The following is a 24,793-nucleotide window of genomic DNA, read 5'->3' as shown; positions in this document are numbered from 1 at the left end:
CCAGAGAGTTTTTCCTTGCCTACATCAAAACAATGAAACCCCCACTTGTCCCACATTAACTCAATCCTAGGCCCAGGTTCATTGGAAACCATCAGGCTCTTCACTGTACCTTCCAACAAGCTTAGCCCGGGTCTGTAGCTAAATCCACGATGAGATGAGTTTGATAAGTTTCTCTTTCTTTTTTATTATTCATTTTTCATTATTATTCATTATTCATTTAGATTCATTTTTATTTTTCAGGGGAGAAAGAGTGCTGGGTATTTTGGACTGGGGACTATGGCAAGTCCTAAAGGAAGCAGAACTCTAGAAAGATTTATAATAATATGGGGGAGCCAAGGTTATTGGAGTTTAACAGATGCTAATAATTCAATTAAGATCCCAGAAGGGATATGTATGGGCCAGATCCTCAGCTGGTGTAAATAGGAATAGTTCCATTGACTTCTATGGAGTGCCCATCAATTTATGCTAGCTGAAGTTCTGGCTCTTATATGGACATGAATAGCACCTGAACTTGCCCCAGCCGGGCTCAGCTGAAAAGTCCACTCATAGCTGCTCCATGTGAACTGACAGCATATAGTCCACCTTTGCCAGAATTCCAAACAAATGGAAAACATGACTAATTTACCTGTGTTTCATTGAAATCTTTCACCCCAACACAGTACACTGTGGCTCCCAGGTCACGAGATCGATTAGCCTGGAACCAGAGTGCAAAACTTTTAAATAGACAGGTACATGTTACAGATGCAGATTTCTGTACATTTGTAATTATATTTTTAATATCGCCATCCTGCTGTCATTCTGTCAGTGCAACCCTCCTCAAAATCAAGGACTAGGGGCATGATAAGGGATAGAATTAAAAGTCTCAGGGCCAAAAATCTACTCTCAGATCTGGATAGCAGATCTTGACCCTAACATTCTGCTCTCCTGCAGATGCAGAAGTTTGTCTATTCCTATAGTAGCTACTTGCATGGTAAACAAAAACAATGTTTATCCATTCTTGTACCCCACAAATCCCATTTCTAGCCATTCTAACTTAACAATATTTGCCCATTGAAAGTGTGCAGTATAAAACAAATGAAACAGGTTCAGCCCTCCAAGTTAATATAATTTCTAAGGACAGTGGAAGCCCTGGAAAAAAATGGTATGTATTGCTCCTGGGATCTATGATAACCCTGGTATCTCCTCATACTTAGTGTAGGAGGCATTTCAGTACAATAGCGATTGCAGAGCTATAGCAGGTAGTTATTTACAATATCATTAAAAGGGGAGATGGAGAATTTGCACCAAAGAAATTCTTCTCTTTTGAATTTCTCTTTTTAAACCATTTATTTATAAGTATTCTGGTATTCAAAGTCCGTTAGGAAAACACTTCTCTTGCAAGGCCTTGTTACTGAATTGGTGACTTTCGGGGCCAGCTCTTCAAAAGAGCACACGGCCAGATTTTCAAGCGTGGAGCATCAAGAATTGGTAGCCAAATTTTCCAAAAGAGCCCAGCACCACTCAGCAGCTCCCACTGTGACACTTACAGACATATTTTCGGAAGCGATCAGCACTCAAAGTGCTTTTTTAAAACTTGAGCAGAAGTCTTGTGGTTTGAAAGCCTTGCAGAAATCTTGCTTCTATTAGTATTTATCCCTACAAACACATGCATTCTTAGCATACATATCTTGTTTTGGCAGAAATTACAGAAACCCGGGTACTGCTGTCCCAAGGGCATGGACCATAAGGGTACGTCTACACTGTTATCATAGGGTGTGACTCCAGCACATGTGGATATATCCAAGCTAGCTTTAATTTAGCTAGTTCAGATATCACTAGAAGTGAAGCTGTAGCATCACGGGCTTCGACATGAGCTGTACAAGCCCACCCAGAACCCTAGGTAATTACTTGCATATTGGCTAGCCCATGCTGCTACAGCTTCTCGTCTCCAGTACATAGATTCATAGATACTAAGGTCAGAAGGGACCATTATGATCATCTAGTCCGACCTCCTGCACAACGCAGGCCACAGAATTTCACCCACCCACTCCTGCTAGATTAAAACCCTGTGATTGCAGTATCGCCAGGCCCTGAATCTCTTACCTCACGCTCAGCGTAAAAGAAGAGGTCTTCATGGAGTTCGCCATCCGTCAGCGCAATGATGACACTAGCAGTTCTGTAACCTAAATAAATTAAACAAAGAATCTTTCACAAAAAAAGAGTACATAGGACTAAACTGGTGCACCAAACACCTAGCCAGTGAGCCAGTAGTGGGCTGAAAGGGTCAGAAGTGATATATTCCAAACTTTATATCCTTCACCTCTGTTTAACACTCTACATTAAAAAGGCCCCAAGTTTCAATGGAAATTTTTGACCACTTTTAACAAACACCTGTCTACTGCACCAGCCCTCCAGGACTGGCCTGGAGTCACCCGGAATCGGCATCGATCTCCCGGTGACTATTGAAAGCAATCCGGGAGATTTTAGTAGGATATTTTAAGAAAATGACATTACGTCATGTTGGGAGAAAAAATCTCCCAGAATAGCTTCAGTCAGAGTTGGCAACCCCTAAAGCTTAATTCATCTTCATCCTTTCAATCATATATACTGACAGTGGAGTTGTAACAAGAAGACTGTAATCTTCTTTTATAATATTGATTGTAGCCCAGGCTTGTATGGGCTTCTTTCTCTGTAAATTTACAGCAGCACTGAATGGAATTAATTTGGGTTTCTGGCAACAGACGCTTGGTATAAATCCAAAACAGCTCCGTAGTCATGCATTACACGTGAACATTAATATTTCACTTTAGTAAAAGCTAAATATAATTTGAAGGTTGTTTCTGAAAAAGTGAAAATCTGGCTAATTAACAGCATTTTTAAATGTCCTAAGTCATCAGGAGGATTTTCCTGCAGTTATGAACAGCTGTGCATTTGTCTGTGCTGATAAAGAGAAAAAAAACAACTTTTTCTGGAACGATCTGGTTTGGGTCCATTTGCTTTTGCAGACAGGCACAAACTTTCCTTCTGTTTCTGTGACCAGACTATCACACAGCCTGTGCCAGGGTTCCTGACCTTGGGGAGTTTTAAAGATGGAGGGAAGGAGGAGCCTGTACTCATGGACACTGAATGTCCTTGTAGAAATGAATGAGGGTGTTATAAGGTAAGGCTGTGAATTTCAAAGCATCTACAGGAAACCAAGTACTCAACTCCTGCTGAAAGTCAATGGGATTTGGGCACCTATCTTGCTTAGTCTCCTTTGAAAATCCCAGCCTAGACTAATAAAAAGGTTCTCTCACACAATCATGCAACAATAAAAGGGCAATGACTTGATGAAAAACACTGGAAAACACAATGAGTACAAAGAAAACAGAATGCCAGGCCTTGTGAAAATACAAAATACATAGGCCTATATTTGCAGAATTGTGCGTCTGATTCTCCACTGATTTGCACCTTGCATCATCATTTGTACCTCTGCAGTGTGAGATTATATATAGAGAGAATGGGGGGCGGGGGGGGGAGTTAATGGGGCTGAGCTTCCCAGACAGAGTCTGAGACTGGCACGGTGAAGTTTTGTTGTTTTGCACGGCCATATGGAACCGGACACCAAATCAAGCACTTTAAGCACTGAGGGATCACTAAGCATCACACCACCAATCTGCCTCTTTATACAACTGGCCCTCAGTCCTCAATATGAAATGTATTCAAAGTCCTTTATCGCTCTTCAGTGTGAATTGAATAACCTTGAATTCCTGCAAAAAGCAACAGTCACACCCTTGTCCTGTAGTAAGTTTACGCTCCAGGACTGAAGTCTACCACACAGACAGAAAGCGAGGGGAGCAGGGAAACACACTCTCTTACCTTGCACATTTTCATAGTAAATCTGTTCGCTTGCCTGAAATTAAATCCAAACAGCAGCATTAGCAATAACTGAATAATACTTAGTGGTTGCTCCTAACTGGCCTGCTAACAACCTGGAAGTGGCAGCAAGATACCAAATTTGGAGACTGCATTTTATCACAGGTAACATTCATTCTGAAATTAATGTCCCCTTTAAATTCTGTAACCTCATGCAAAAAACTTTTGCTGCACAATTTTGTTTTCAATTTTACATTTCCCTCTGCTTAGGCTCAGTTCCAAGAGCCGGGGGTTCACGCCGCATGTATCCTGACACTCTTTTGTACCTGTGTTCCCTTTGCCAACCAGTGAGATGGACATTATAGCATACCTCATCATTTACTTAGTGTGTCATGGTCAAATTTATCCCAGGAGCATCACCATTGACTGTAATGAATTTGAGAGCCCCCAGCCTAATGCCTGGGCTAATTTTAGTGTGCTCTTAATATTATTATGTCTACTGCTGTAGCACATAAAAGCCGCAGTCATGGACCAGGGCCCCATTGTGCTAGGTACTGTACATATAAACAACAAAAAGACGGTCCCTGCCTCCAAAGAGCTAACAATCTAGGATAAGACAAGAGACAAGAGATGCAGGGAGACACACAGACAGGGGAGCACAAGGATACTATGTGTGCCCTACACTTTAATTCAGCTCATCCAAATGGGGTGAGCTAGCAGGAGTTGTGTTAATCTTATCTCAGGTGGAAATTCCTCTGTCTGCATCTTATGCTTTACACATGAACAAGCAGATTTTGCAAGACAGAGGTCAGAAACTTCTGTGTGTATCAGAGTTTGGAATTAAGAGATGGGTCTGCATCTGGGCTTTGAATTCCTCTTTGGAGCTGGGATTCTGTTTGCTGAATTTGGTTCTGGCTTTGGATTTTGAGTATCCCTGTAAGGTTTGGGGGTGTTTGGGTCTGGGAGTTTTTTCAGGCTCATCTCTGGCTAGAACCAAATCTTGGCTAGCTCTCCTTGCAGCCTGGAAAGCACTGTAATTTTCCCATATGCTGGATTACAGGAATGCAATTCATCTTCATTGTGGGGCATAATCGCTTCCAAAAACCTCTAAAATGTTTAGTGAAGGTGGGAGACTGGGATAAAGAAATCCTGTGTGGTTTGCATGCAAATGTTTGAGCTAATAAAGTCTGCAGCAGGGCAGGGCAAGAGGGAGAGGAGACTACAAGCTGGGGTGGCTCAGCCACCCCATGGAACAGGCTGTTATCCCAGCTCTCAAACCTAACCGACTACCTGCAGGATCCACTCAAGGCCAAGGCCAGCCACACAAGGGCCCTTGCGGCTTCAGGGTCTCCTGCAGCTTGCCCCCTTTTGCAGCATAGCTCCAAATGGAGCTGCATGGACAGGATTCAGCTGTCCAGTGCCCTCGATCCCTCTCCTGAACAGGTAATACCCAACACTGAAGGCAGGGACACAGGAAGATACTATAGCCTGAGGAGATAATATTCCAGCCTAAAGTCTGCACGGTGAATGATGTACACCCATCCCCACATAGCCCTGTTCCTCAATCTTTCTGTCTTCAGGATCCCATCCGTTAAGACATGGATAATACCACTTACCTCCCCGGGGCTGTTCTATGGCTTCATGAATTAATTAGTGTTCGCAAAGCACTCTGAGCCCCCCCGCCGAAAGACATTGTAGAAGCACTTTAAAATTCGTTTATTCACCCTTTCAAATCCTTCGTGCATGTAAGTGTCGCCTCCTGGCAGAACTTTCTGCAGCTCTTCTAGGCCTTGACGTATCTGATCCCTGAAATATTAAGATAGACGCTCCCTTAGATCTGTTAGCAACTGTCAGGTTGGTCAGGATCTGACATGCGGGCGGATGGGTGGAAGGCAATGGGTACGTGCATGGAGGAAAGTCAGGCTATGTCTACACTATTACAGCCTTTGTCAGCAAGCGTATGTCGCTCAGGGGTGTGAAGATTGCACCCCCCTGATTGACATAAGTTACACCGACGTAAGCACCGGTGTGCACAGCGCTATATTGGTGGGAGAGCTTCTCCTGCTGACACAACTTATGCCGCTTGCGGGGGTGGTTTTTTTATGCCAACGGGCGAGCTTTCTCCCATTGGCATAAAGCATCTTCACCACACGCACTGCAGCGGTGCTGTGCGTGTAGACATGGCCTAGTCATCTCAGGTCCTGCAATGGATTGCAGCACCCACCCACTGAAGTCAATAGGGCTTCTGGAGCATGCATCCCACTTCCAACAAGGCATTTAAGGCCGGAATGCTCAAAAGAGCCGAAGGGGGCTGAATCTGGGCATCTAAATCCCTGCCTTAAAGGCAGGTATTTGAGAAAGAAAATTGCTATGTTCGGGAATGCCCCTAGTTCCCTCCTCTCGGCCATCTATCTGTGCTAATGTAAATAACAATGAAACGTTTTATTCTATTGGCTACATAATGGCAGGTCAGGCAGTTAAGTACAAACTTTGGCCAAAGTCTTGGTAACCTAAGAATTAAAGGCTTTTATTTTTACGAGGTAACGGGAACACTCGACTGCCTCTCTCTCTAGGGGTGTGAAAACTAGACCAGAGTCGATTTTCATCGCTATTCCCACAGCCTGGAGAAAGCATCACGACAGAAAGATCTCCTCTAATCTGATATTCTGGCATATGTACTTCTCCATACTCACACTCCCTTTACAATGCCAGTATATCTTGCGGCTAGACAAGTGGAGCTGCTGACTTACATCTGGCTCTTATTCCTTAGTCGTGCTTGGTGATGACACAAGCTGAATCAAACAGCCAGGAATGTGATATCGATAATATAAGATCATCCAGCAGGCTCCAGTATATTTGGATATGACGCCTTTCACTCCCAGCCAAACCCAACTTCAAGATTAATGAGCTAATGGAAAAGGCTTTAAGATTCAGGGTGTCCCATTTAATCTTTTGGAAACCCAGGCATAGTGACTGATCAATCAGAAGCTAAGCGGGGGACGGACATGTTTCACTGAGTTGCAGACACCAACGTGTAAGAGCAGAGTACAGTTTAGATGTTTTTATAAAGCCCAGATGAAGTCTTTGTGGTATGCAGGGTATCTCTGAATGAACTAATGCTATCTTCATGGGAACTAGATTAAATCAATTTGTATGCAGGACCACACTAACTCTGCAGGCCTGAATGCCAAAGATTTTTAGCCACATGGCCCTAAATCTCTTTTGCTGTATGGGTCCAGGATTCTTCCAGGAATGCAAGAGCCAAAAAGGATTTGGGGATAAAATTTCCATGCTTCCATCTATCTGTACCATTTGAGTCTTCAAATGTGGGCAGCAATCTCTGAGAAATGAGCTCAATTCTGAAAATTATGGAGTTACTGATCCCCAGCTGGAAATACAGGCTTTTTCATGAGTTTTAGGATATAGTGAATCACCCAAATACGATATAGTGAGGCTAGCAATTTAAAAAAACAGACTGTCTCAGGATACTATCGCCCTTCTATTGGTGGATCTTAAAGGAACAAAATACAGAAAAATGAAAAACAAGAATTGAAAAAGTGATCTGGCCTAAATACACTAAAAAATTCCTAAGAACCAAAGAATGCCCACAGTGGGTCAGACCAAAGATCCATCTAGCCCAGTCTCCTGTCTTCGGACAGTGGCCAATGGCAGGTGCTTCAGAGAGAATGAACAGAACAGTGTTACACACAAGATGATACACAAAAGTGATCCATCCCCTCTCATCCATTCCCAGCTTCTGGCAATTCAGTTTGGCTTTAGATAAACTGGGCCAAATTCATCTCCATTTATTTCAAAGGAGTTAATTCAAGGATGAGCTTGTCTCAACATTGATAGGCACTTTCAAAATAGGATAGGATGAGATGGAAATTCCAGGACATCAGATCTTATTTTATCTGAACTGGATTCCCCATCCTTTAACAAACAAACAAATTTTCCAAAAGGAAAATTTTCAGAACGATTCAGCTTCTTACAGGCACTAGGTATTCTATATGTTTTCATTTTAAAAGGTTCCTTTTTTGGTGATAACATACTATGGTTAATAAACCCCAGGTAATCAAAGCTTCTTTGATTTGTAATATACATGGCACTGCCTGGCCCCGATTCTGCAATTGGATCTACACAGCTAATCTATCCAGAGCACCAGCCGGGTGGTGAGCGAAATCTGCCCTTGTGAAACAGATTGCAGGACTGGGGGCTGAATGAGTCATTGTCAACTCTGACACTAAAGGCAAAGTGGAGTTGTAGAATGCAGTTGGATGGGGGATGGAGTGGGGGGAGATTTTCTCAATAAAAATTAATAACAAAGCCAAGGGTTACTATGCCGATGAAAACATTTTCTGCATTAATATAGATCAGCAATTTTTCAGTTTGAAATTGTGATTTTTAAATTCACACGCTAAGGTTCCTCTCACCTGGCGTGTTCTCTGGGTTCATGCTCCTTGTTAACAGCTCAGTCCTAGAAGAGGCCGAGAGCCTCCCAAGAGGGTCCATCACCTCCAGATGCCCTTGGACACTGGTGAGGCTGAGCTCTAAAGCACATGCTCAGCTTACTGCTAAGTGATGTCCTGAATCAGAGCGTCAGCACTTTGCAAATGGGGCTTCAGCGTTCCATTCGCTTTTTCTGCCGGAGGCCTCATACACGCTGGCAGCATCCCTTTTCCAAACGGGCTCACCCAAACTAGCACCCAAAGATGCTTTTTTACAAATCCAAGTAAAAGAAAAGGCTATTGATAATTACAGCCTTTGCACACACCTATACATCAGGAAGGCTGATGATACATGCCAACAGATCCACATTTTACCTGTCAGTCCTCCAATCGAAACAGAAGACTTACACCCGCCAGCATGCTGGATTTTGGCTGGTGCCACACTACCGTCCTGCCTGACATCAACATCATTTCTAGGTCTGTTGGGTAAACTTATACATTCCCATATGGGAACAAAGGTTTCACGTACATAAGTAGCAGGTCTTCTTATGCATGTGACATGCAGCTTTGCAAAAGTCTCCTTGCCCATTCAGTATGGGGGTGGGTTTTCATCTGATAATCTAGTTAAATACCATTCATTTTCTCATTGTCTTCCGTTGTTATAGTTAATGGCAGAGCGGTAGATTTCATGCCCTGACTGGCCAGTTTTAATAGCATTTTTTAGGCTGGTATGTATGTAGATTATACTATAGGAAAGTGGCCAGATTCCTACTAGTTCATAAACAGGAGCTATGCTGGTATGCAATCTCAGAGAAGTCCAATATGTAAAACATATGCTATTCATATAGCATTCACATGTGTTACACATATTTTTTCTTCCACGTGGCAATGAAGTTAACAGGGGAAACTGTAGTGATTAAAGGGGCCTGATCCAACTTACACTGAAGCCAATGAAAAGACTCCCATTGATTTTCTAAGAAGGACCAATGGGAATACTTTCCAAAAGTGTTATGCTTATAAACCGGCCCGGTCATAAAAACACCCAACCCACCGAGATCCTCAGTTTGCCTATGTTATAGCTCCTTACTCCTTGCAAAGGCTTCTCATTAATCTTAATATCCATCACAAATACCTCTAAGTAATTATATACATCAGTCAATTCCAAACCCCCATCCACTTCAAGACACTTCCCATAATAGTACAGGGACCCCAAACAAACTGTCTGGAAAGAGGTGAACTGGAGATGGAAAAAATAATGTTTGGAAAAGCACTGGGCTCCTCTGCACTGGCAGTAAAAGCAACCCCGCTCCTCCCCTTCCAGCATGGAGAAAAGGCAAGGAAATCAAAGGACAGGCCTATGATGGGGAAACAATGTCTTGCTCTGATTTCTCTCTTTCTTCCCCTTTCAATACTCCCCAAGTCAAGCAACCAGTATGTGCTCTTCAGACAGATCAGAACTGGCACATATTCAGCTGTCCAAATCTGGCACACAGGTGCTTCCTCTGCTATTAGGCAGTTATGAAACCTGCTGTCTGGGTGTTTTGGTTTATGGCAGGGGGAGATAGATTATTGGGGAAGGGGGTGTCTTTTTCTTTGAATGGTGAAGGAACCACCTACAGATGTTTCTCGGGAGATTGACAGTAATTCCCACACTTTGCACAAACAGAGACACTCTTGTTCTGTCCATTTGGTCTCTCGCCCCTAAAGCGGAGGTGAGTAAACTCCATGAAAGGTCCTGAAAGGTGAGAATAAGATCCTGAAGCGGAGGGTTATTCTCTGAAGGTGAGATTTTCAAACCTACCTGAAGGGATCTGGATTAACGACAATGGAAACTGTGCATCCAGATCCCTTAGATAGCTTTGAAAAATCTCAGGGCACGTCGTTAGAGTTTACCCTTCCACGGGCTAGATCCCACTCCCACCCTGCACTCCTAGTTCTACTCGGAATCCTCTAGAGAAAGCAAGACCCCCATAGAATTCCTATTGGTATTCTTGCAGTTACCCACACAAAGAAGACCCTTTTCAAAACAATTGCTCCAAACTTGATCTTTCTGATTTTCCAATTCAACTGCTTTCCTGACCACAGATTGGTATACCGGATCACCTTATTAATATAAGGTTATTAAAAAACAGGTATGAGTACGACAAGTTTACACAATGCTTTACAAAACTGGAGTGAGACCTCTTTTCTGCTCTGAAGAATCTGCAGTCTCAGATAGATGGGGAAAGCAGGGACAAGACAAGATGTAATACACTTGTGAATATTAACTGAATATTCTCTAGAAGAGAATAGCCTTCTACTGCTGCCAACTAATGGAGTTACTCCTTTTTGCTCAAGTGGCAGACGTCTGTGCTTTGGTGCTCAATGTCCCAGGTGCTGAGAACCCATGGTGGTGGGGGGGACGACAATTTTCCACGAAAAACTAGTGTTGATTAAAATTTTCGACCGGTTCTTCCTTTAAGAGCCTAACATACATATCAGATGTTAAGTACAGCCAAGTGATTTAAAGTTATCAAGTCATTTGATATGAAGCCAGAATGCACTAGCCGGGAAAAGTGCAAAGGAAGGACATTGCTTTGTGCTATTGCCCCAAATTCTTCTTACCTGTCTTCAGTTAACCTCATTAGAGTTGAGCCTCTAGTTGAGAAAACAATGAATGACATCCTCAGCTGGGGGCTGGAGAAGGAGAACAGACAGAAATGAGAGTGAATGATTTGCAATCCATTTCTCCATTCATTCACCTAGTCAATATTTCTCCTCTCTCTTGCTTTACCCTTCTGGCTCCTCGCAATGACTCTTCACTGTGCCACGGCTCCCCTCCCACCCTTTCTCTGTCTTGTCTTCTTGTAAGATCTTCGGGGCAGGGACTGTCTCTCACTAGATGTATGTACAGCGCCTAGCACAAAGGGGGTACGATCTTGGTTGGAACCTGTGACTGCTACCATAATAATAATGTAATCATAAGAAGATGAAGGCCTAAACAGAGACGGCTGGAATCAGCAGATGGGAGCCTTATGAAGTCTCATTCCTCCTTGCAAAACCATGGAAATTCCTAAGCAGTTCCCTCTAGAAGTGAATGCCATTCCTCTTTGCATAATTTCCACAATGAGGTTATGCCACAGAAGCAAGTTTGTACACTTCAGTGTCCCCTTACCACTATGTGGAGATGGGAGGAGATTTGCTTGTGTCTTTTCACTTCTCACATTGGACTCGTGACCCACAGGCTCTCCCCACAGCTACTGCAACATTCAAGGGGTTTGGAAAGACATTGCTCCTGATTGCTTTCTGCAAAGACAAACTCCACTCCCCCTCTTCCACCGCATGGCAGCTGAGAGCCTTAGAGGTAGCTTTACCCTCCCCATGGTACCTCCACAGGATGGTATACTCTGGCCCATAGAAATTAGAGATAGAATGATTTATTTGCTTATCTAGCCCATCTTCTGGGGCTCAGTGAATTTGCAACAATTGCTGCTCACCTCTGGAGTAATACCATTGAAATCAATGGAGCATCTTGCATAAAAAAAGCAAATAGGACTCAATCCCTTAAAGTGACCGAGGGTCCAGCTGTCAGCTGGTATGAATCAGCAAACATCCTTATGTACCACGTGGGATCTGACCCTGAGTTCGCAGCTCACATCACCCAGTTGGGTTTATCTGCAAAACCAGCATTTCTTACCTTATGAACTTGTGGGCAAGATGTTCTACAAAAAAATAGATTTCATTCCAGTGGTGCAGGACGCTTCCTGACCTGGGAAAACAATCATTGCAGGAAATATTAGTTTAATTTCATATAGTTAGGCCACGGCTTTATTATTTCCCAGCCTAATGTATTGTTATACATCTGTTCATCTCATCATTTCTTTTACAACTAAAATTACACCTAAACTTCTTCAACCAAAACTCCTTTTTTGGTGTTTCCTTAAAGTGGGGTTAAGGGGAGGTGGGGTGGAAATCGCATCATATCTCAGACACAACTTTGAAACGCGAAGCATATAATTTATACTGAAGTTGAGCATTTGAGGCTGCTTCTTGACAAGAATATATGGCAGCTCTGTTAGACCTTTAACTTGGCAGTAAGCAAATAACCCAGGGTTAGTGCTGATCTATTTCACTGTCAAGTAAAGTATTTTGGGTGAATTCCACTGGCTTACTCACTGTGTCATTGTGCCTAGCTTTCAGCTTGAGTGCATTTGGGGAACATAATGCATTTGGAAGGAGGGAAAGATTCCTAAATCTAAACCACTGTTTCCATTGTGCTGGTGACAATGAGAGGTAAAATATCTTAGACCTATAATTCAGCCATAACTGGTTTATTCTCTAGCATTGTGATAAAAACCTGTAACACACTGCTGGGATAACTCTGTGGCCCAAAGCTCTGAGTATCTATCCACCTCAGCAAGAGTGAGTTTTGCTGGAGATTAGACTGTCTGTCAGCTCCCTGCCATACCAGTCTGTCTTCTTCACCAGAAGACTCCTCAAGGCTCTTCCGGCCTAAACCTTACCAAGCAGGTGGCAATCAGTGAATGCCAGCACCCAAGCCCCTCAGAGATTTTTTTTGCAATGCACAGCCCCCGCTGCTGTACATTGACAACAGATAAGTGCTCTGTTAAAGAGCCTGTACATCACAGCTTATTAATTTAACAGGGGTAAATACACCCTTCCCTTCAAACACAGCACAGAATTAGTTTATAGTAAAAGTAAATTGAGTTTATTAACAAAAGAGCATGGATTAAGTGATACCAAGTAAAAGAGATAAAGGTAGAGATGGCTGCAAGCAAATAAAAATGAAAACACACATCCAAAAGTCTAAAACTTGAGCTAGCAAGATACAGTCTTTGTTCAAGATGGTTTCTTCTCACCCAGTCTCCTTTCCAGCTTTTTTACTGGCCAGGACCCACCACAGAGATCAAATCACTTCGTTTCTTTGTCTCTGAAGATGAAGGATAAAGATGGAGTCTCTCTTTGCTCCTTATAGTCCCAAAGAGGCTGCCTTTTTCTTACAAGTCAAGAAGGCCTCCTGGGGATTCAGTCTTCTGTCTCTCTCTGGGGTACAGAAGCCATGTTAATTCTGTCTCTCAAGTTCAGGAGCAGGATAACCCCCAGTGGTTTAGTCTGAAAGCTTTGGTTACAGGTAACATGTAAACTGAGGTAAAGCCACTTTCCTTTATCTAGGGTAGACCTGTTTGTCACGTTTACCTACACTAGACTGTCTTGTCTTAAATATGTCCTACTAACATCATACAGAGGGAATTCACAACTTCACATATAATATTAATACATGCATTTTACAGTAATATTAATAACCAGCATGTTATTAGCTTTGATACCCGGGCTCAACGGGTAGTGATCAATGGCTCCATGTCTAGTTGGCAGCCGGTGTCAAGTGGAGTGCCCCAGGGGTCGGTCCTGGGGCCGGTTTTGTTCAATATCTTCATAAATGATCTGGAGGATGGTGTAGATTGCACTCTCAGCAAATTTGCGGATGATACTAAACTGGGAGGAGTGGTAGATACGCTGGAGGGGAGGGATAGGATACAGAAGGACCTAGACAAATTGGAGGATTCGGCTAAAAGAAATCTGATGAGGTTCAATAAGGATAAGTGCAGGGTCCTGCACTTAGGATGGAAGAATCCAATGCACCGCTACAGACTAGGGACCGAATGGCTAGGCAGCAGTTCTGCGGAAAAGGACCTAGGGGTGGCAGTGGACGAGAAGCTGGATATGAGTCAGCAGTGTGCCCTTGTTGCCAAGAAGGCCAATGGCATTTTGGGATGTATAAGTAGGGGCATAGCGAGCAGATCGAGGGACGTGATCGTTCCCCTCTATTCGACACTGGTGAGGCCTCATCTGGAGTACTGTGTCCAGTTTTGGGCCCCACACTACAAGAAGGATGTGGATAAATTGGAGAGAGTCCAGCGAAGGGGATTAGGGGTTGATCAAAAATGATTAGGGGTCTAGAGCACATGACTTATGAGGAGAGGCTGAGGGAGCTGGGATTGTTTAGTCTGCAGAAGAGAAGAATGAGGGGGGATTTGATAGCTGCTTTCAACTACCTGAAAGGGGGTTCCAAAGAGGATGGCTCTAGACTGTTCTCAATGGTAGCAGATGACAGAACGAGGAGTAATGGTCTCAAGTTGCAATGGGGGAGGTTTAGACTGGATATTAGGAAAAACTTTTTCACTAAGAGGGTGGTGAAACACTGGAATGCGTTACCTAGGGAGGTGGTAGAATCTCCTTCCTTAGAGGTTTTTAAGGTCAGGCTTGACAAAGCCCTGGCTGGGATGATTTAACTGGGAATTGGTCCTGCTTCGAGCAGGGGGTTGGACTAGATGACCTTCTGGGGTCCCTTCCAACCCTGATATTCTATGATTCTATGATTCTATGATTCTATATCATACTTCACAGGACCTATTTCATCAAGATATTATTGCAGTAGTGGGTGGGGTGCGAATATAGGGGTGCCTAGGGTCACACTGATTGGGCCTTAATCCTGCTCCCTGTGAGTTCACGGGGAGATTTGTCATTGATTTTAACTGGATTGGAACTGAGCCAGGAGTTTTCCTTTTTACACTGATAAACAGCAAAAAAGCGAGGTTAGCTAGAGAATCTATGCAGCAAGTCTGCTTATCAGTCTATGCATAGATTTGTGCAACCCTCACTAACACTGGTGAGCACTGACACAAGTACTCTCCTTGAGTTTACATTGTTTCAGTCCGCTCAGTTGGATTTTTCTTTATTCTGCCGTTACAGAGTCTTATAACAGAAAGAGCAACAATATTCCTGTTAAAGGCTGAGTTGAATATCATCCAAGAGACTAGAAATGTGGAGGTTTGGGACTGGGCGTGGATAAGCTTGTGAAAAAAAGGTAAATGTATCTAACATTTCTCTGTTATGTCTCCTCTCTGGGAAACCAGACTGAGAGCCATAAATGAAATCATCACAACATGCAGAAGCTGGTGCATACAAGTCCGGCCTGGCTGTTAATGACGTGACATCACTTCCCTGAGTAAGTGCAATGCAAAGCCAAGCCACAGTGTATGGATTATTCATAGATTTGTTTCATTTTTGTTCACAGCAAGTCAGTAAAAACCTGATTTACTTTCTTGTACTGAGACCCCGAGCCATAGCTCTGCTACATGGCTTTGTGCGCTCTTCAGGTTAGTCAATGACACTGCAGTGCTTTCAGGCTTGCATGTAAATTCATAGTTTCAGATGAAACTTGATCATGGGCCCTCTTTCTGCTCTCAATGAAATCACTGGGAGTTTTCTCATTGACTTCTGTGAGATCAGAATTTGGACCCTAATAATAATACCTAGCTCCAATACAATACTTTTCATCGGTACATATCAAAACACTTTACAAAAACGGGGCGGGGGTCATTTACAGATGGGGAAACTGAGGCATAGAGAGGCAAAGTGACTTGACCAAGGTCATACAACAGGCCAGTGGCAGAGCCAGGAACTGAACCCAGCTCTCCCAAGTCCCAGTTCAGTGCTCTTTCCACTAGGCAACACTCCCTCTCTCTACCAGAATCATCATCTACTGACCATTGTTGCAATCCGGTATTCCTATGTTCCTATTAGAAGCCTCTGAACTAAACTGGTTTTCACAATTTTTTTCTTAAACACAGTGAGGCAGCTGCAAATGAGAAACAGCCACAGAGCCCATACGGTATGTAGGTTGCTATATAAAATGGTGCCATTTTCCATGGCTCAGAGAAGTCCTGGGGTGGTTGTTCTTTTTTTTTTTTTTTTTTTTTTTTTTAAGCACAGCATTAGCCAGAACTGAGCTTAAAACCCAGTTGCTTGAGCCAGTTGTATGCCAGCTGCCAGCAAACTACATTCGCTGTTTAAATGTTTGCCTTTGTGATTGTTGTTCCACTGGACTTGGTTTTAAGCGGTTTTGGAAAAGGCCGTTTTCTCAGTTACGCACTGCTTTTTAAATTCCCCACATAAGCTGCAGTTTCAATTTCACCCTCCCCCCATCCCTTTGGAACAAGAATCCAAACATCTAAAATTACAGCTCTTCTTTTTCCATGAAACCTTCCCACACATACATTCACACACAGGGGAAGAACAGCACAAGGTCCAAGACCAGCAGAGATTTCACATGTGGGTTTAGCAGAGCTTCTTATCCTTCTCTCTATGATGATATTTATAAAAACAACTCACTTGCCCCCTGCAAAAAGAGCCAGATTCTCATCTCAGGTAGGGAGGCGTTAATCCAGAGTCAATCCATTGTCTTCAGCAGAGTTACACCACTGTGAGGTCAGAACTGGTTCCCCAAAATTAAATCTTTTGCATATAACTGACTGCATGCCATTGCCTCTGGTATAGGGCTTCTCAATGGGGGGCGGGGGGGTGCCCCCTGCCCTATTGGGTAACAAACACATATTAGGGAGTCTAGTTACTGCTGAAAGGGAGAGGGGTCCCTGCTAGATGGGAAAGGGGTGCTGCATGTATGCGTGTGGTGTCACTATATGGAAAATGTAGCGAATGCTCGTTTTACTCCATCATCCTTCTTCTTATACAGTCATTTCTACTTTCAAAACTCTTTACAAGCTCCAAGTAACTAATTGTCATGACACCTCTTGTCTGATAGGTAAGGATTGTTATGCCCATTTTTATAGATGTGGGAAAAACATGGGGATGTTAAGTGACTTGCTTGAAGCCTGAGAGAGAGAGAGAGACAGAGACCAGGTATCCAAACTGGGACTGGAGACCAGTAGTTGCTGGTTTCCCAACCTGTTCTCAGACATTTGACTTATCAAAAAATTCTTTATCTAATGGTAGTAGCAGACCTCTTACCCTCTCTCCGGGCGCTCATTAACTTACACACACAAAGCCAGTACGTTACATGGTGCTAGCAAACTCCAATCAAGAGCTATTATACTGTGCATGCATTGAAGAGCTTGTTAATGTTGAACCCACAGTCCCAGACACTAGTACCAAATACTGTAGTTCCACCTTCCCGTATATTATCCAATAGTGTGGCTTCTGGGACTGTGGGTTGCCCACATGACCCAGTGGAACTGTTTGCTATTGGTATGCTCTCTTCAGCCAGGCAAACTGGCATCACAACTGTGTCTACAGACGCAACAGCAGCAGCCTCACCAGTGAGAAGATTTTCAGTTCTCCTTCCTGTATATATTGTTCTGTTGTTTGGTTCTCATTTCTGAGCTGTGGTTAGAGCCGGGGACTCAGAGGCCGGTCTCCCAAGTTCTAGTCCAGGTGCTCACAACCGAGGCCAGATTGTCCAGGGAGCTCAGCTCCCATCCAAGCCACTAAAGAAAGATCTGATTTTCCAAAAGCAACCCTCATTGTGACACTTGCTGCCTGATTGGCAACAGAGCTCAGCACCTAAACGTACACCCAATGGGCAGAGCTCTTTTGAAAACCTGGCTACTTATTTTGGTGCTTAAACAGGACCTGAGCTCGTATGAAAACCTAACCCCTTAAGTTCTCCATGCCTCCATTTAAAATGGAGATGGGGATGATCACCGGGGCATTGCAAACCTTAATTCATTAATACACATAAAGAGCAGCAATATCTGCAAATGAAAGGCATAGGCCACGTATTATTTTGTAATGACAATGAAGCCTCTTTGACTATCAACTTCTCAGCGTATGTCTACGCTGCAATTAAAACCCTAGAGCTGGCCCATGCCAGCTGACTCAGGTTCGCAGGGCTTGGACTAGGGGCCATTTAATTGCAGTGTAGACATTCGGGCTCAGGCTGGATCCTGAGCTATAAGACCCTGTGAGGTGGGAGGGTCCCAGAGATCGGGCTGAAGCAGATAAACATCCCCAAAGCCCCAGCCAGCTGGTACGGGCCAGCCGTGGGTGTCTACTTGCAGCGTAGACATACCCTCAGTTATTCAGCCACCCCTGCTTTCCGTTCTTCCTCTTCTCAGCGCTTCTTCATCCTGACATTTAGCCACGGCAAGTCCTACCCTAACAGCTGCATCAGACATGGTTTTATTGGGAGCTGCTTACTTGGCACTGTTTGTCACTTGCTCTTTATCCTCAAGAAAACCCCCAAAAGACAGCAAAATCTGGAATTCAAAGGCTCTCCTTTAGACAAAAGGTCAAATCCTTCAATCCCTGCTTGCGACCTCATCTTGCTCATGCTGAAGGCGATACGACTTTTGCCATTAACTTCAATGGAAGGAGTACCGAGCCTCTTTATTATTATTCTTGTTCTGTGGGGGTGGGGGAAATCTCATTGACATCAATGGAAGCTTTGCCTGAGTAAAGACCCTGATGTCTCTGAAAGGATCCCTCGAATCTAATAAAAGAACACAGGAATAGCCAGAGCAGTGAGCGGTTTTGGCTTTTGCTTCAGAAACACACGTCAAACTAGGAAGGGTTCACAAGATCTGTGTCCCATTTAGCTGATCCCCCCGAGGCTTTCAGGAGGTTCAGATATTTGGTTCCAGTTTCACTCATATCAAATAGAGAAGAGCGTGGTTTTGCTCATGCAAGCTCAAAACCTGGTGCAGTTTGGATCCATGTCTCAAATTTAACCAGTGGGCAGTCATGAAAAAAATAACAAACCCCAAACCCAACAACTGTTATAATCAACCATAACAGCACAAAATGCTATAGCTTACGATCACATTACTAGCAGTCTTTTGCACCATTGCTGCAAAATGCTATAATCATTTTTTAAGTACCAATCAGTAAGTTGTCTGAATGGGATAAGCATTTCTATAAAGCCTAACTGTATAAAACAAAACATCTGAATTTGTTATGCTTATAACTGTAGATCTAGCAAGAAGAACAAAATGATCAACCAGCCAACATGATGCAACCTTATGGCTTGTACAGTATGTGTGCAGAATAGCTAAGAAATATCATCATGAGAGTGCCAGGAACGCTCTTTACTGCAGAAAACATGCATACTTGGAGTAGACTTAAACCATTATGCCTGTAGCAAGTAGGTAAATTCCACTATCAGCGACAACAGCATTTGGTAAATCGAAACAAAGTCCATGGGAGGCTAGAAGATTTACACTGGTATAAATGAGTACCAGATCTGGCTCAGAGTTTCTATCATTGCTCAGTAATGCCCTGATTCAGGAAAGCAATTCAGCATGTTCTTTAGTCCCATTGACTTTACTATTTAGAAGTATGCTTAAAGTTAAATATGTGCTGGAGTGTTTTCCTGAATTGGGGCCAAATTATTATTCATGCTCTTTACGTCAATGTCACCCTGCCACACACAGTGTCCAATTCCAATGACACTTATTTACACTTCCAATGACACTTGTTTACACTTCCACTGGTTTTCCAATGATCCCAGTGGAGTTACACCAGTGTATGTGAGAACAGAATCAGGCCCATGGACTTCATGCAATCAGGGGCCCCTTTTGGCCTTGGAATCTATGAATCTAAGCTCATATCTACTTGTATGTATATGCCCACAGCGGACAAAACAAAATAAAGAAAGGTGCTTGGTTTAGAGATTGATGGAGGTCAGATTCTTCTCTCAGTTATGCCTGTGCAAGTTTGGAGTCACTCCGCTTCATTCCATGGCTGTCAATGAGAGCTGAATTTGGCCCAGGAAATTTTGTTGCAGCATCTTACTGCGCTCTTTAGAAATTAGTATGGTTTATTGGAAGAGCCAGCCGCTTCATTCCATCTTCCCAAGTATTGCATGAGACATTTGGAAAAAGCCAACAGGCTTGGACATACCCCATCACTGTTAGCAAAGTGATTTAACTCTATTGTTTAAGCTGCACTTAACACGAGGCCACTCACTAATAAAGACCAGCCATTAGATATTGTTGTGTGATCTGTGTGATCCGGGCTTGCTCGGGTGCAACTAGAACAGAGTTCAGTCCTTATCACTCAATGCAGTCCAAGTCGAAGAGGACAAGAATTCCACTGAAGTCAGCTCGCCTGTGATTATGTCACAGCTGCCATCATGTTTGACATCAGGAATTGAACTGCAGATCTCCAGAGCTAACTGCAAATGTCTTTACACTTTGAGTCAAAGAACCAGGCTCACTAGTAGTGAATCAGTTACAATCCCTGATCCTTTGTAGACCAGGCAACAGACACTACCAATCCCTGGCACTCCCACACCTTGAATACTGCCTGCAGTTCTGGTTGCCCCAGCTGTAAAAAAGATATATTAGAATGGGAAAACATACAGAGAAGGGCAACAAAAATGATTAAGGGCGTGGAACAGCTTCCATATGAGACGAGATTACAAAGCCTGGGACTTCTCAGCTTGAAAAAAGAGACAATTAAGGGGGGATGTGACAGAGATGTCTAAAATCATGAATGATTTGGAGAATGTGAATAAGGAAGTGTTATTTACTCTTCACATAAGACAAGAACCAGGGGCCACCCTGTGAAATTAATAGGCAGCAGGTTTTGAAACAAACAAACAGAAGTACTTCTTCACACAATGCAGTCTGTGGAACTAGTTGCCAGGGGATGTTGTGAAGGACAAAACTATAATGAAGGTCAAAAAAGAACTAGGTAAGTTCACGGAGGATAGGTCTGTCAATGGCTATTAGCCAAGATAGTCAGAGATGCAACCCCATACTCTGGGTGTCCCTAGCCTCTGTTTGCCAGAAGCTGGGGGTGGATAACAGAGGATGGATCACTGGATGATGACCTGTTCTGTTCATTCCCTCTGAAGCACCTGGCATTGGCCACTGCTGGAAGACAGGATACTGGACTAGGTGGACCATTGGTCAGTAGGGCCATTCTTATGTTACATTTATCCACAGAAGAGGTACAGAGACAGCTGAACTACAAGCTTCTCCACAGTCCTGACAACACACCTTACGCCTCATGTTAAAGAAACACACATAATGGGGAGCAAGCAGGAAGCTCAGCCTATATGCCTTGGTCACCCTAGTGAGACAACCAACAGCTGTGCCAACTGTGTGTGGTAGACACCAGACCATTACAAACTGGATTGAGACCTTTCACAATGGTCACCAGCCATCAGACAGTAAAAAAGCTTTTGTCTCAAGTGACCTGGGACAGATTTGGACAGGTTCCGTAGAGGCAAAAGTGTCTTCATTCCACAGAGCCTGTATCTCTGGTGACTAAAACAGCTAGAATAATACTCTCCATTCCAGAAAGTTCTGTGGCTGGTTTTTGCTAAAGCTTTTGTTTCTCCCATGGGAAGAATCACCCCCCTCCCCACAGGAAGGGGTTCCTGGAGGACAGTCTTGTCTCTGTGTGATGTCAAATGCTTCTTATTTTTGTCTGCTTCCCGTCACTTGGTGAGCTCCATTTCCCCCTTTACTTATACTGGTGCAAATGAGGAGTTACAGGAGTTATTTAAGTCAACGGAGTTACACCAAGTAACGCTAGTATAAGGGAAAGAAAGATCTAGCCCTTTATTTTGTTAAATGTACTTTTAATGGTGGGAGTTCATTTCAATGCGGTTTGTTAAAAATAGAATAACTGGCTGGATGGACAATGAAAGGATCACAGGAAATGGCTCAGATTACTTGCCTCCCTTCACCGCTGTTCTCTTACTGCCTGATTTTTTATCTGGCTCATGCCAATTTTTGCATGCGCACACCTGTTTGCATTGTGACAAAGTGCCTCCTCTACCTTGGTGGGCCTTGCGCTTATTGGCGGATTTGCTCGCCTTGGAGCTTCACAGCAGCCCTCAGCTTGGCCGTTTTCATGAACCCACAGTCCAGGTCAACTCCTCCTGTGTCTGACCAGGAGTTGGGAGGATTTGGGGGGACCCCGGGCCCGCCCTCTACTCCGGGTTCCAGCCCAGGGCCTGTGGAATGCATCTGTCTAGAGTGCCTCCTGGAACAGCTGTGTGACAGCGACAACTCCCTGGGCTACTTCCCCATGGCCTCCTCCCAACACCTTCTTTATCCTCACCATAGGACCCTCCTCCTGATGTCTGATAATGCTTGTACTCCTCAGTCCTCCAACAGTCCGCGTTCTCACTCTCAGCTCCTAGCGCCTCTTGCTCCCAACTCCTCACACGCACACCACAAACTGAAATGAGCTCCTTTTTAAAACCCAGGTCCCTGATTAGCCTGCCTTAATTGATTCTAGCAGCTTCTTGATTGGCTGCAGGTGTTCTAATCAGCCTGTCTGTCTTAATTGTCTCCAGAAGGTTCCTGATGGTTCTGGAACCTTCCTTGTTACCTTACCCAGGGAAAAGGGACCTACTTAATCTGGGGCAATATATCTGCCTTCTATTACTCTCCTGTAGCCATCTGGCCCGACCCTGTCACAGCATGCATTCACCGACAAATCAGTTTCATGCATTTGTGTGTGTGTGGGGGGGGGGGGGGGGGGGGTGTAAAATGCCTGCTGTTCTGAGAATCCCTTTGAAAATAAGGTCTTTAACCTTGGGCTTGTAAATGACACAGAAAATATTAGTGCCAGCTTTTATTATTCACCTCTCTAATTGCCAGTGTTCAAGTGGCTGGTGCCCAGGTAGTCTGGTGCTGGACATATTGTAAATAGGATGGATAGATGCATTTGTCAATCATATGCTGCGAAACTTTTCTAAGTTTGTTAGATAACAGTGAATGGCACAAACCAACAGAAAGAATAGTCTGGCCTATCATGCTGACCAATATCTTCTCATTGTTTCCTTGTGCTCCCCTAGCTGCCTGTAGCCTCCTGTTGTCTCTTAGCTTAGACTTAGATTGTAAGCTGTTTGGAGCAGGGAGCATCTTTTTGTTGTGTTTGTACAGCACCTAGCACAATGGCCCATGACTGAGTCTCCTAGGCATTACTGCAATTCAAATAATAAAAGGTGATGTGCCACAAGAATTCAGCTCTCCCAACAACTAATTCACACAAACATCCATAACTACACCCAGCTTCTTTATTTCCATAACACTCTGGTCCAACATAATGAGATACCAGGAGAGATTTCTTCATGAGTTCCACTAAAGCATGATCTAATTAATTAATCCAAAAGGAAATACAGGACAATCTAAAAATACCAGTGTTAAAGAACATTAGCCCCCTCTAACTGCACCGAGCAGCCATGCAGTTTATGCTGCATAATCAAAAATATCTGCCTCCGGGTACATTTTGCCAATAACCCCATAAAACCAGGGATGAAAAGAAGTTCCTGTTACTTGCACACATCTGTGGAAAACATGCTGAAGTCAGAGAAATCTCTGATTGGTTGAGCATGTTGCCAAACAGTAAACCAGCCAGTCCAAAAAATCCCGTTTTTTCTATCCAAATAGTTGTTCTCACTGATGGTACCTGTTGGAATGAGCACTGCATACTATATGGTGATAGTATGTACTTGCAGGGCTGGGATAACTTCGTATTTCTTACCTAGGAAACCCCTCTCAACAACGAAACCAGAAGAAAAGGTATAGATTGAGATTGTCAAAAAAAGTCTCGGGGATTTAAACCCAGGTCCTGCATTAAAACTAATGGAATATCTGGATATAAATACCCTAAAGCAGCTTTAAAAACTTCACCCCAGTTGATTACAGGGCTCAGACCCCATTGGCAATGAACATCTCAGGCAATATTGAAGGTCCTGATTTCAGATATTGATCTTTTTCGCTGCAGAAGTACAAATATCAGGATTAAAATAAACCACGATGGAAAGTCATTTGTTTCTCTCACTGGACCAAAGCTTGAGTTCCTAATGCAAAATTCCTAATGCAAAGCCTAGCCTCCTTTCTCAGGCAATATTACAAGTGGCTACATCCTAAGTGGTTCTCAGCACCCAGAACATCCACTGATGTCTCAGGAGTGTGCCCTTTGAAATCAACAGGAGTTTTGACTAAGTGAATTCGAACCCAACACTCAGATCTGTAACCTAAGGGATCTTTGACTCCTCTCCTGCGCTGCACATCCAGACTGTATCCAGATGTTGCTGCTTCTTCTGTAACATTTCTAAGATCAATTCTTTGCGTGCTGTTCAGAGAGTCAAAACTCTTACCCAAGCCTTCCTCATCTCCTGTCTTGATTATCATAAACAACTCTTCTCTGGCATACCTGACATCCCGTTGTACCCCTTCGGTGCACACAAAACCCAGGTAATAAGGTTGTCTTTTTTTCCTGTCATTCTAACCACCTTTGAGAGCCTAATCCAAACCCACTGGGAATCTTTCCATTGACTTCAAATCTCTCCATTGTCTCCCTCTTTTTCAACACAAACTCAAGTTTGAACTTGGTTCCTTGTTCAAGCTTCATTCATCTTCAAGACCCTTCACAACTTTTCCTTCTGTCTTATTTCCCCTATTTCATCCTGGATCCTCTTCTCCATTGGTAGTGATAACGGTCATCGGCCTGTTTGCTTGCTTCCCACCTGGACCTTCTTCCACAGTGCCCCTTATGCATGGAATGCCACCCCTCATCTCTTCTGTGCTACCCTCTTCACCTTCAAATCTCTTCTTGAGACCTGTTTCTGCAAGATGCCTATAAGAAATCCAGCACTAGCAATTGATGAGTCTCATGATATTCGGTGTTTTACTTAGATACAAGTGAATACAGGAGCACCTCAGCTGTGTTGTTGTTTATTAAATAAC

At 43.6% G+C, this 24,793-nt stretch overlaps 1 protein-coding gene across 6 annotated transcripts in view; it reads right to left on the bottom strand.

Annotated features, from left to right (window-relative positions):
• The window catches only part of ANTXR1 (ANTXR cell adhesion molecule 1), a 223,681-nt gene that overhangs the window by 193,942 nt on the left and 4,946 nt on the right, over nt 1–24,793 (bottom strand). For all 6 annotated transcript variants that reach the window (XR_006287538.1, XM_043536340.1, XM_007065475.4 and 3 more), the window contains exons 2-7: nt 11,959–12,030; nt 10,887–10,958; nt 5,559–5,640; nt 3,838–3,871; nt 2,083–2,162; nt 626–694 (exon numbers count right to left, since the gene is read on the bottom strand). Coding sequence is in view for 5 of the 6 variants with exons in the window: in XM_043536340.1 (XP_043392275.1) it covers nt 626–694; nt 2,083–2,162; nt 3,838–3,871; nt 5,559–5,640; nt 10,887–10,958; nt 11,959–12,030 (409 nt within the window). In the remaining variant the exon portion in view is untranslated. The remainder of the gene's footprint in view (nt 1–625; nt 695–2,082; nt 2,163–3,837; nt 3,872–5,558; nt 5,641–10,886; nt 10,959–11,958; nt 12,031–24,793) is intronic.

The sequence above is a fragment of the Chelonia mydas genome, chromosome 26 (assembly GCF_015237465.2).
Source record: "Chelonia mydas isolate rCheMyd1 chromosome 26, rCheMyd1.pri.v2, whole genome shotgun sequence".
NCBI lineage: Eukaryota > Metazoa > Chordata > Testudines > Cheloniidae > Chelonia > Chelonia mydas.
This window is presented reverse-complemented; position numbering and strand designations above follow the sequence as displayed.